Below are 12964 nucleotides of genomic sequence, written 5' to 3'. Positions count from 1 at the left end.
ACACTGATGTCCGACGTATATTTATCTTTTATTGTAAGACTTTTAAGCTTTCATTCACAGTTGTGGGAAGTTAGCTGCTATTTCTAGCAATCGAACAACTGCCTATCGGCTTCTTTGTTGACTGGACAGACAAGCAATCGAAGTGACTGTATATGTAATTACCCTAAGTAATTAACTAGCCAATTTATTACAGAAAGGTAAATACGAAACAATCCATTATTACCCCTCGTTAATTGACGTGTTTGTTATTGTTATTTGTAGTAGTTTTTCACTAATTCTAACGCAGGTATGGCTGTGTGGTAAGAAGTTTAACTTCCTTGTAAATTAGAGGCATGGCAAAAAACGACCGATAGAATAAGTACCAGATTTTGAAAATGTAAGTACAGGGTCGATTTGTTAAACTAAACCCTTCACAGAGATACTCCAGCATGGCCGCAGTCCAGTGACTGAACAAGTAAAAGATAATAGACAGACTTAACTGCATTGACAACTGACAGAAAATAAGCCCTTTTCTTGTGACGCTAAGAATTTATTTCACTTCAAAGACTAATTTATAAGGAGAGGAGACTCTCTCTCTGTCTGTCTCTCTTTCTGTCTGTCTCTCTTTCTGTCTGTCTCTCTTTCTCTCTGAGTGAAAAATCGAGTTAAATCCCTTTATAGGTCATTGTAATTAGTATCTTAACGTTTACCAGAGCTTCGCACGGTTAATCAGATGTTCTGTACATTTATGGAGAGATCGAGTGCAAATGGCACTGCAAAAACCATTAATGATATTCCCTTTATGATTTTGTTGTTATATGGACATTCACGATCAGGACGTTGTGAGTGGTGAAAGCTTAGTTTGCTCTCGTGGCCTCTGACAATACGCAGGCTATTACTGTTTTTACCAGATTCGGAATACGGAATACATTGATTTGTAAGTATTGTTGTTTATAGTCTATCTAATGTTTTAATTATGTCTGTTGCCAAAGGAAGTTAACTGAAAGCTTAAAATAAAAGAAAGCGCGGAATATGCATGAAGGTAACGCTTGATATTTGACTGATGGGGAATGGAATTAGTAATGGGGCAAAATGAGTAACCTCCGTTTTCTCGTTATTTTTTCTTTACAAGTTTTGAAATTATTACATTGCAAATATTGCATCATCATTTTTGTATTTTGTTACATTATATTTAGGAATTGGTCAGCATAGTTGTTGAAGTTGAGGGAGTCTAGAACAGTCAGGTTGGTAGGTCCTAATTTTTCAAGAAATTTTTCCTCAACTTTGATCCGATTGTAATCGGGGTTACTAATAAAATATATAGATTACTCTTAGTGTTTACCAATCAGTATCCTTTTCTCTGTTTGATTCTAAGTCAATTCTTTTCCCACTCTAATGTCTAATTTGACAATTTTCAAGTTTCAAAAATGTCTAAAATGGGGTAAAATGAGTAATGGTTTATTTCAATAATTTATCTCTTTAACTGCATGGCGTTTAAATATATCACGGAGAGGACACTCCAGCAGATCGGGAAAAAGCTGTAGAATATTTTATGTTAGTATTTTGTTTTGTTTTTTTTAGTCGAGTTTCGTTAATTTCATATGTACCATTTTCCCCTGATCCTCTTTCATTTGACCTAGATATTTCAATTTGTTTTTACATTTCCGATCTTTCTGATGTCTAGAAATGGATATTGATGTGTATGAGTCTGTTTTCCGGAGAACTGAAGCGGCTAATTTTTGAATTATCTTGTCTTGCTCATTTTGCCATAACCAAATTTGTCTTTTACATGCTCAAAGACAACGGCGATAATTTCCTGAAATAGTGACCTGATTATGTTATAATGCTTTAGTGCATTTAAGATAGGCCACTTGCTTAGTTTTTGTAAGATAGTGAACATTTGTAAAAAATATATTTTGTCTCAAAGCCAAAAATGCCGTAAAAACACCTCATTTTGCTACCCGAAAGTTTTGTCATCAGTGAAAAAATTTATATTCAAACTGTAGCAGAAGAAAGGCCTTCGTGTAAAGTCTAAAAAGAAATATATTGGAGTGTAGGAAGCAAATTCAGTAATTTTTGATTTCCCCTTATTTTCTCCCACCCTGTTTGAAACGGTTACATTACAAGTATTGCATCATTATTTTGTACTGTTGCATCATCTTTCGGAATTAAAAATTGGCCAGGATGGTTGTTGTTCAAGTCGAGAGAGTTTGGAACATATTCAGGTGTTAGATACTTTTTTTCTTTCTTAAAATTTTTCCTCAACTTTAACCCGATTGTAATTGAGGTTGCTAATAAAATATATGGATAATTTTTGGTGTATAACAATATTCTTCTCTGTTGGATTCCTAGTCAATTTCCTCACGCACACACTAATGTCTAATTTGGTAATCCCCCCCCCCTAAGTCTTCCTGGGGAGAAATTAGTAATAACTAATTTCAATAATTAATTGCGTGGTGCGTAAATATATCAAGTTACTCCAGTGGATCTTGAAGCGATAGAATAGTGGCTTCCAACCCTTTTATTTGAGTTTTCCCCTTTTAATATGCTTATCCTTATGTATGTATTAATATATATATATATATATATATATATATATATATATATATATATGCGAAATTTTGAATTTAGTTTACGGACTCCTAGTACTATCGCTTAATATCTAGACCGTACTATCTTTACCGACCCCAGGCTGGGAACCACTGTTTAGAGAATATTCTATGTAGTCGGGATTTAATTTCATATCACGTGTCATTTTAACACGGTGCTCTTTCATTTGACCTAGATATTTAAAATTTTTGTTGTATTTCTCTCATCCCTGTTATCTAAGGATGGATATTGATATGTGCATAAGTTTCTTTTTTTTTTTTGTAGACAATTGAAGAGGCAATTTTACCTTAGCTAAATTTATTTTTTATATGCTCAAAGAGAACGAAGATAATTTTTTGCTGAAATAGTGTTCTGAATATGTTATGGTGTTTTTAATACGTTTAGAAAAAAATAATTTATTTAGCTGATTTTGTCTTTGTAATGTAGTAAACATTTGTATAAAAATATTTGGGTCATGTTTACAATTACTACCCGGAAACGAAGTAAAAAAAAAAAAATAGTGCAACGGGTGTAAAAAAAAATGCTTAGGAAATGAATATGAAAACAAAAATGCGCGGAAAACAACGGGGTGGGGGTGGGGGTGGACTTCGGAAAATTCACAAGATCCGAGTTTTCCCTCATAACTTTTAAGAAAATGGTTTTCCTAAAAGTTGAGGGAAAAACTCGCTCTTGTGAATTTTCCTAAGTCCTCTCCTCACCCCCGTTGCTTTCCGCGCATTTTTGCTTTCATATTCATTTCCTAAGCATTTTTTTACACCCGTTGCACTATTTTTTTAATTTCCTTTCCGCGTTATATTGTAAATATTAACCAAATATTTTCGGTACTACTAAAGCAGCGCGTCCGCGCTAGCTAGTCATGAGTGGTCGATCCTAACCGTAACCCTGTCCCTAACCCTATCCCTAATCCGCGTGTGCAAATGAATACGTGTTTAGGGTTAGGGTTAGGATCGACCACTCACGACTAGCTAGCGCGGACGCGCGACTGCGCGTTCGGGTCCGCGCTGCTTTAGTAGTACCATATTTTCTTTCTCAAAGTCAAAAATCTTACTCATTGTGCCTTTCCCTCCTCGCAGCATAATTCTTTTTGCTAAGTTCAAAGTTTTTAAGTTCCTAATTATAAGAACACGCTGTTCTTTGAGTGTAATGGGCCCAGTTTTATTTTCCCGGTCTTTGGCTGGTATCTGTTTAGTAACCGCGAAATTTATTTATTTCCCCGCTGCGTTTGAACGATCATACACTTGCTGTACTGTGAGCATTTTTGTATGTCAAAACTCTAACCTATTTTTTCACATCCAGCTGAGAAGAATTTATAAGTTGGCAAGCTGGTCGGCATACCTATACAAGTGTGCCCCACCGAATTTGTTGCTTCATGACTTCTGGGAAAATGGATAAATTTTTAATTAAGTTTTCTACAAATACGCTTCAGACGATGTAGATTCCGATTATGGGAATTTGTGGTGAATTTTTTCCCCGAGGAAATTTCACATGAGTTGGCTTTGTTTCCTTGTAACTTTGAGAAAAATGGGTAAGTTTTTTTAATGAAATTTTCTACAAATTCCTTTCAGAGCTTATAGATTACGATTATATTGGGATTTAATCTGATAAAAAAATTTTTTTTAATTTTAAATGGTGGGCTCGTGCGCATACACACACACACACACACACACATTAATATTTAACAAAAGCAACAGTGATTCAAGGGCCGAGAGTTTCGTGCGTTGGAACGTTCCAACGAAACTCTCGGCCCTCAAGTCACTCTGTTGTTTCTGTTAAATATTAGTAGAAATATACATTATACTCCTTTTTGAGTTCTATTTTTCCTGATTGCTTCACCATATATAAAATGAAACTTGAAATTTCGAAAAGAAATTGTGATGTGTGTCAGTTTGTATGTGTACGAGTCTGCCAAATTTTCTTTTTCCATATTAAATTCCGATATAATAATAGTAATCTACACACTTTGAAGGACATTTATAGAAAAATTTCATAAAAATTAGTGGTAGGGCAAAATTGGTATCTATGGTAAGATGAGTAATTTCTGATTTCTCGTTATTTTTTTTTCCTACCTGCTTGAAACCATTACATTGCAAGTCTTGCATCATCATTTTATACTGTTGCATCATCTTATGGAGTAAAAATTGGTTAGCATGGGCTTCTTTCAGTTTCCGTCTATCAAATCCACTCACAAGGCTTTGGTCGGCCTGAGGCTATAGCAGAAGACACTTGTCCAAAGTGCCTTGCAGTAGGACTGAACCCAAAACCATCTGGTTGGGAAGCAAGCTTCTTATCACACAACCATGCTTGTGCCTGTTGATAATATTTAATAGCCTGAAGGCGAGCTGGCAGAATCGTTAGCATGCCGGGCGAAATGGTTAGCGGTATTTCATCTGCCGTTACGTTCTGAGTTCAAATTCCGCTGAGGTCGACTTTGCCTTTCATCCTTTCGGGGGTCGATAAATTAAGTACCAGTTATGCACTGGAGTCGATGTAATCGACTTAATCCCTCTGTCTGTCCTTGTTTGTCGCCTCTATGTTTAGCCCCTTGTGGGCAATAAAGAAAGAGATAATATTTAATAGCCTGAATTTTTAGGAGAGATTTTTTTTGTATCTCTTTATTAAATTATGTAGTATATATTATATTGTTTATTTATTTCAGGGGACATGGACAGAACGATTTTTCTCTTCTGATGCATTAATACATTCAATTTTTGAAAATGAAAAGAAAACTCCATGAAGCGCACATAGGTTTGTTAATATATAACCAGCCATCTTAGTCTTTTCTCACCTCTTCAAGACACAGTTTTCTAAGATTTCGCTTCCAAATTTCACACACATTTGTATTAAACCTTCATTTTCCACAATCATCCTCCATTGAAAAGAAATGATAATTTTTTTTCTGCCAAGATTCCCCCTCCCTTGACAAATATTGTGGAATATATCTTGATTGAATTTAATCATCATTTTTCATAGCTACGGCAACATATGTACTGGATAATTTTGTACAGAGATTAAACTAAGAATATTTAAATGACTTTTCATATTTGGATCTATGCTAGCAAGTAAACTATTTTAGCGATTTCTTTACTTTCTGGCATTTTATTACAAAAGAATTCTATCCTAATTAATTGTCTTGGAACAATTATCGTGGCATTCTATAACCTTTTCAGAATTTGACAAAAATAACTGGTCTTAGAAATATATATTGGAAGAAATATTGTGGAAAGATTAAAGAAAAAAAAGGAAAATATTTTTGTGTTGTGATAGCTATTGAAACTTTTGATGAAGAAATTATATAAATTTCAAGCTGAAAACGAAAAAGTTATAAAATATTAAGTTTTGTAATTAGAGGCTGAAGACAATTGTAAAAACATCATGTTACTGAGGCAACAATACTACAGTTGTAGTTGAAGATTCACTATGAGCAGTTTGTTATCTCAACAAATTCTTGTTCACACAAAAGAGAAACCGTATCTTTGTGAAATCTGTGGTAAATCATTTTCTCGCAAAAGCCACTTAACTACACACAATTATATTCACACGGGAGAGAAGCCATACGCTTGTGAAATCTGTGGTAAAACGTTCTCTGACACGGGCCAGGTAACCCGACACAAATATATTCATTCAGAAGAAAAGCCATATAGTTGCTTTGCCTGCAGTAAATCTTTCTCTCAGAGATGTGATTTAATTACGCACAAACGGATTCACACAGGAGAAAAACCATATACCTGTGATATTTGTAGTAAATCATTCTCTCAAAAAAGTGTTTTAACAGCGCATAAGTTTATTCATGTAGCGAAAAATCGGTTTCATTGTGATGTCTGTGGGAAAACGTACTCTCAAAGAGGTAGTTTAAATAGACATAAATATACTCATACAGGTAAGAAACCATATCAGTGTGATATCTGTGATAAAGCATTCACTGATAAAAGCCAAACAATCCAGCACAAACGTATTCATACAGGAGAGAAACCATATCACTGTGATATCTGTGATAAATCTTTTTCTCAAAAATGTCACTTAACTACACACCATTACGTACATACAGGAGAGAAGCCGTACCGCTGTGACATTTGTGGTAAATCCTTCACAGATACGCACCAAGTAACTAAACACAAACGGGTTCATACTGGAGAGAAGCCATATTCCTGTGACATGTGTGATAAATCGTTTTCTCGGAAAAGTAACTTGACTTCACACAAATTTGTTCATGGAGGAGAAAAGCCATACCACTGTAACATCTGTAGTGAATCATTTGCCCAGAGATATATTTTGATTGCACACATACGTATTCATACAGGAGAGAAGCCATATAAGTGTGATATATGTAGCAAGTCATTCTCTGAGAGTAGTCATTTAACTAAACATGTACGTATTCATACAGGAGAGAAACCATATCAGTGTACTATATGTAATAAATCTTTTTCTCAAAGTGGTCATTTAACTACACACCAACATACTCATACGGGAGAGAGGCCATATAGCTGTGATATCTGTGGTAAATTCTTTTCTGAAAGAAATCATGTAACTAGACACAAACGCATTCATACAGGAGAGAAGCCTCATAGCTGTGATATCTGTGGTAAATCATTCTCTTATAAATTTCAGGTAACCAAACACAGGCTTATTCATACAGGAGATGAAACTAGTTACTGATATTTGCAATATGTTATCTTCCAAAGTGATGTGTTTTTCAATTCACAGGAACTTCTACTGACAAAGTAATCATTTACCTTACCATTATAATACTCAGACGAGGAATGTCATTGTTTATAATGTAATAGATTATCTCACAGAAGTTATTTATCTAGCCATGAACATAATGAAACAGGAGAAAAAACATTTATATATCTATGACAAATCATTTTCTAAATCAAAATATCTTACATAATCACAGACAAGAAGCAAACCATATCTATGAGATCTGTGGCTAAATGTTTTTTTTTTTACAAATAGTTATATCATAAATATATTCTGAAGTTTCTGCACTTATTAGATTATTTGAACACTTTCATCATGGCTATCCACTAGACATCCTCATACTTTCCAATTGTCACCACTTTTCAAAAACTATAGCACTTCAAGTTGGCTAAGCAATTAGAGCATCCACTGCAATTTTTTTTTTTTTTTTGGGGTGTCTCTGGCAGAATATGTGCTTCAGCTCTTACCCATTTCAGACAACAAAGCACTACCCTCACATAACCAAAGCTTGTATCACCCAAATGTGTCACATCTACTTCTACTGTAACAATGTAAAGAACGCTGCCTATGATATATAGAGAAATCACCTGCTTATCTCAATCAGTTGGCTTTTATCTATTACTGTTATGCATGCAAGACTATCATCCTTATTTGAAAAAATATTGTTGTTTACCATACTGCCTTGAAACTCACCTTCCAACTTGCAGCCAATCCTTGTGGCACCTTACCAAAAATCTCTCTGCCAAGATTGCTTGATCATTATAACTCTGTAAGCAGTATGTTCTTGTTTACTTCTACATTTGCATTTAGCAGAGCAAAATGCTTTCAGCACTTACGTTCTCCATTTCACTAATCTCACCACCAAACATTATCTATCCACCCACCCATCCATCCATCCATCCATCCATCCACTCCAAAACAAGACCACCTACTCTGACAATGTCCCTTCACTCAACCTCAGACAGTGTGACCCAGAATTACCACTTTTCTTCATCATTTAAGCACCATTCGTAATTTAACACATTTGCCTAAAGAGATCTAACAGTTGAAAATCAGTGTACCTAATTTAGCTATAAACCTAACAGGAATGGCTTTGACCCTTTAGCATTTAAACCAGCCATATCTGCCCCAAATATTTCACTTTCAAACAGGCCAGATGTGGTTTCTCACACCAACCCTATAATATCATCGTTAAAAAATCAACAGTTATGTCATCAAAATTCCATAACTATAATATAATGCATGATTAATTCAAAACAATGTGTGTAAATAAGCATTACATTTGATAGCATAATCTGAATGCTAAAAGGTTAAATACAATTTCACAATGGTAATTAATGTAGAGTATATGGTTGTTGATGAGATAGTGTAAAGTCACTTGAAATGATTGTCCAATTGATCCTTCTTTTTTTTCTGCCTATGGTGAGGCTGTATAAACATGACAGGTGTTTACAACTGTCTCATGTATTTAATCATTTTAATTTGTAGATAGATGCAGTGTCAGCTAAAATCTAAGGATATACACTTTGTGGTAAAGTTTATTAATTATGTGCATACAACTTGTGCACCTTTATCTCTGAAATATAGTAGTGAATAATCAAAATCATTCTCATTTGCAAAATACAATGGTCGAAACTTTACAGCTTGTTACCAATGCTGACATAATGTGAAAATTATGGTGCTGTTCTCAATGACGGGTAATATGAAGAACTGCTAAGGCGATGATCTGGTATAATGATTAGCATGCTGGGTGAAATGCTTAGCAGCGTTTTTTTTCCATCCTTATGTTCTGAGTTCAAATTCCTCTGAGGTTTGTAAAATAAATACCAGTTGAACACTGGGGTTGATCTAATCGACTTACCCCTCCCCTGAAATTGCTGGCCTTGTGCCAAAATTTGACTCTACTGTTGAAGAACTACTACAGGGAATTGTAGTACTGTGTAACAATTCAATTCAAAACTAAGTTGTTGGGGATTTTTTAAAAGCTTAGCCAAATTCTCACTTGTTCTGTTTGAAGTGCTCAGCTGCTGGTCCACCTGAAGGTTTCATGAGGAAATAATCATATGTGAGCTCAAGATTAGAAGCAATTGTACGGTCATTGACTAGAATCAATATTCTGCTGAGATTTAACCATCAAATACTTTCTACTGAAAGGCTAACCCTTTAACATTTAACCAGCCATATCTGGCTCAAATACTCTATATGCTTTATGTTCAAACTGGCTGGATTCAGCTTCTCACACCTACTCTACAATGTCATTCTAAAAATAACCAATCACATCATCAAAATCTCAAAGCTACAAGGTAATGTATGATTAATTTAAATAAGCATTACATTTGACAGAGTAATCTGAATGCTAAAGGGCTGAACAGATAAAGAGGTAGATTAGGAGTTAGTGTCAAAACTGACCAGCCCACAAACACTACACTGGGAGAAGAACAAAGTAGTAGTGGGGACTGGGGCCCCACTGTGTCGATTATGAGCTTCTATGATCTTATCAAAGACTACCTGCTAATTTTATGCAGATTCAGAAGTTTGGTGAAGAATCCTTTTTAAATTTTTGGAACCAAGTTATTAGTACGATTTATCCTTGTGACATTTAAACTTTTTTGTTTGTTTGATAAAATCCATCAAGTTGTTTCTAAAGAATGTTTTGTTAAAATTATTCTACTTTTAAAGAATTGTAGAATCAGTCTAAAATAACATTTAACAATGGCCTTATTTAGATTCTCTGCTGATCAATAGAGCTATGCAGCTGTAAGAAGCTATATCAAGCATTATAGATATTAAAACAACATGTGGTTTCGATTTTGACATCAAGAGAATAACACACAGAAATAATATGTGCAGAAAGATAAATGTTAGATGCAAACTCAAGCTGTGAATGTCAGCAAGATGAAAATCAACAGCATTCTGTAATTTTGTTGATGAGTTACACACACACACACACACACACACACATGCATTTGTATACATAGTAGAAGACACTCAAGGTGCCATTACATGGCACTCTGACTAAGTGTTTTTTCTACTATAGTTCCAATCTGATTAAAGCCTTGTAGATTTGGTGGGCAGAAACTGAAAGAAGCATGTCATACATCATCATCATCATCAACATCATCATTTAACATCTGTTTTCCATGCTGGCATGGGTTGGGCAGTTTGACTGAAAACTGGTAAGCTGGGGAGCTGCACCAGGTTTCAATCTGATTCGGCACAGTTTCTACTGTTGGATGCCCTTCCAAGAGTGTAGTGAGTGCTTTTTACATGCCAATTACAAAACGCTAGCAATAGCCACGACTACGATCTCACATGCCAAAAGTCTCAGTCACTTGTCACTGCCTCTGTGAAGCCCAAAGTTTGAAGGGTGCTTTTTACGTGCCACAAGCATAGGTGCCAGATATGCAACACTGGCATTGGCCATGACTACAATTTCACTTTCTTGATGGGTCTTCTCAATACATACAAGCTGGTATCAAACAATTCCTGGATTAGTTCTGTAGCATTCCAACAGATGGTGGCACATGGTTGTGTGTGCAGTGAGAGCTAGCAGTGACTTTCATAAGGCAGTGTGCCAAATAACATTGCTGTGTTTACTAAGTAAACATCTGGAAATATGTGGAGACAGCAAATTCAAGATCATTCCCTTCTACAAATGCTCAAGGAATAATCCAAAGTACTGGAAGACAATGGAACTTCATTTTACCAAACAAATTCTGACCCAAATTAAACATTAAAAAAAATTCAGGTTACTGGATTCCAAAATATTGGTCAATATTTATAGCAAGAATATGTGGACACTTGCTAAAATGGAACAAGTTGTGGACGTCATTTTACATAGTTAACTCATACAAGTACTGTACCTGACTAATTTTTGCAGAAAATGTGGTTGAAGTTACACATGGTTTGTGTGAAATAATCAAAAGTAAGTACTTGAATACTTGCTTTTGACCCTTACCAAGCGTTTCATTTTTGTGTAAGATTAATCAACATTGGAGCGAGTGTATGTTTATATTTTAAATCTAGTTTGGACTGTTTGGATTTTTTTCATACTTTATAATTGTAACTGCATCCATACTTGCTATTATGAATCACTTTTTCAATCCTCAACTAACATTCAAAACACCTTGCATACAGGTGTGTGTGTATGTGTATATATATATATGTATATATGCATGTATAATGTAGTCATGTGTGTGTGTGGAAGGGTGAATGGATGTGTATGTATATATATTGCATTATATATTATGTGTGTGTATATAGAGAGATACTTTCAAAACTGACATCTTGAATTGTCATTAACTTCAACAAGCTGACCATATGAATACAATATAATTTAAACCATACTGGGAGCCCCTTTCTCACTCTTTCTTTTTCCTTTTTCCCCTTTTTCTCTCCCTCTAACCAAACCTCAAAAAAATTTGCCACACACATACATATGCAGGCACAGAGAAAGACAATAACTAAAACAAACATTGACATCATGAAATATCATTAACTTCAAACAGCTGTGAAATGACTGACCATGAAAATACAATAAAGGACCCCTTTCTTTCTTTCCTTTTTTTTTTTTGCTTGTCTCTTTTTGCTTTCTTTTCTCTCCTGTCCTTTATGTCTTGTATTTCTTTTCTTTTTTTCTCCCTCTAACCAAACCTCCCAAAAATTCACTACACACACATGCTTGTACACACACATAGATAAAAGAACATTCTCTTCCAGATTTATATAAAAAGTCATGGCTTTTCTGTAAAAAATCATATCTGATGAATCTTGTAAATGAATGAGATGAAAGCACTAATAAATAATTATCCAAAATTCTGACTACCTCCCTTTTCTTAATTTATGTATATTATGTGTGTGTGGTGCTTGTAGCCTCTTGTCTTGACATCACAGGATAGTCATGAGTCTCACCATTGTACAAGCAAGTCGTCTCTCATTTCAAGTCCTTTATGAAAACATTCAACATGGGGAAATATTACTTTGCTGAAAAACAGGTGAGGGTTGACAACAGGAAGAACATCCACTTGTAGAAAATCTGCCTCAGCAAATTCTGTCTGACCTATGCAAGCGTGAGAAAATGAACATTTCAGTGATGACGAGTGGAGGAAATAAAGTATGCATAATGCACTTTTGGTGAAAACAGTTGGCTATGAAAAGGCCAGGTACACTGTATTGTTTCTTTGTGTAGCTGTTGAGCTAGAATTTCTTACAAATAGCCTGTACCCTTTACATATGAATACCCTATGTAACCAGAGGTACTATCAAGATATTGTTGGCCTTGATTGCTGATTTGTCCAAATGGTGGTGATATCATAACATCTGTTGATAAAATATGTGTACTAGCTAACTGATAAAGATGATTATGAGGGTATGTTTGTCGGCACCAGTGCATCTAGATGGATGGCTGTTGCATCAGTTGGTTGTTCTGAAAGATGCTCACAAAGATACGTCTATTGATGCCAGTTGTTGACAAAATCAAGCTTCTAATTTGTAGAATTATTTTGAATATTGTAACATGAGTATTCATTATATTAATAACTTCCTAGGTTGTTGCTTATAGAAAAAAAAAAAAAAAAAAGCAGTCTATGCTTGCTTTTAGAAAGTGAATGTTTCTGCCACATGAAGTATGTACATGAAATGAGCTGGTTGTTGTACATGTCATTCCTACCTAGTTTCC

General features: G+C 34.9%; 1 protein-coding gene across 5 annotated transcripts; it reads left to right on the top strand.

Moving 5' to 3' along the window:
* The first annotated feature begins 80 nt into the window (after positions 1-80).
* Positions 81-12105, top strand: LOC106881355 (uncharacterized). Of its 5 annotated transcripts, none has more exons than XM_089354903.1 (2): positions 81-197; positions 5246-12105. In XM_089354903.1, the coding sequence occupies exon 2, from the start codon at positions 6007-6009 to the stop codon at positions 7240-7242; it is 1236 nt and encodes a 411-aa protein (XP_089211029.1). In that variant the 5' UTR covers positions 81-197; positions 5246-6006; the 3' UTR covers positions 7243-12105. The 5 variants fall into 5 exon arrangements, with proteins under 5 accessions (XP_089211029.1, XP_052825266.1, XP_052825271.1 ...); XM_052969306.2 differs by lacking the exon at positions 81-197 and adding an exon at positions 542-916; XM_052969311.2 differs by lacking the exon at positions 81-197 and adding an exon at positions 935-1223.
* Positions 12106-12964: the final 859 nt, after the last annotated feature.

This window comes from Octopus bimaculoides, chromosome 7 (assembly GCF_046866305.1).
Source record: "Octopus bimaculoides isolate indiv1 chromosome 7, ASM4686630v1, whole genome shotgun sequence".
Lineage (NCBI taxonomy): Eukaryota > Metazoa > Mollusca > Cephalopoda > Octopoda > Octopodidae > Octopus > Octopus bimaculoides.
This window is presented reverse-complemented; position numbering and strand designations above follow the sequence as displayed.

What these genes read in the sequence shown, in the direction of transcription:
- LOC106881355 (XM_089354903.1), top strand. Translation starts at nt 6,007, where the DNA reads ATGAGCAGTTTGTTATCTCAACAAATTCTTGTTCACACAAAAGAGAAA.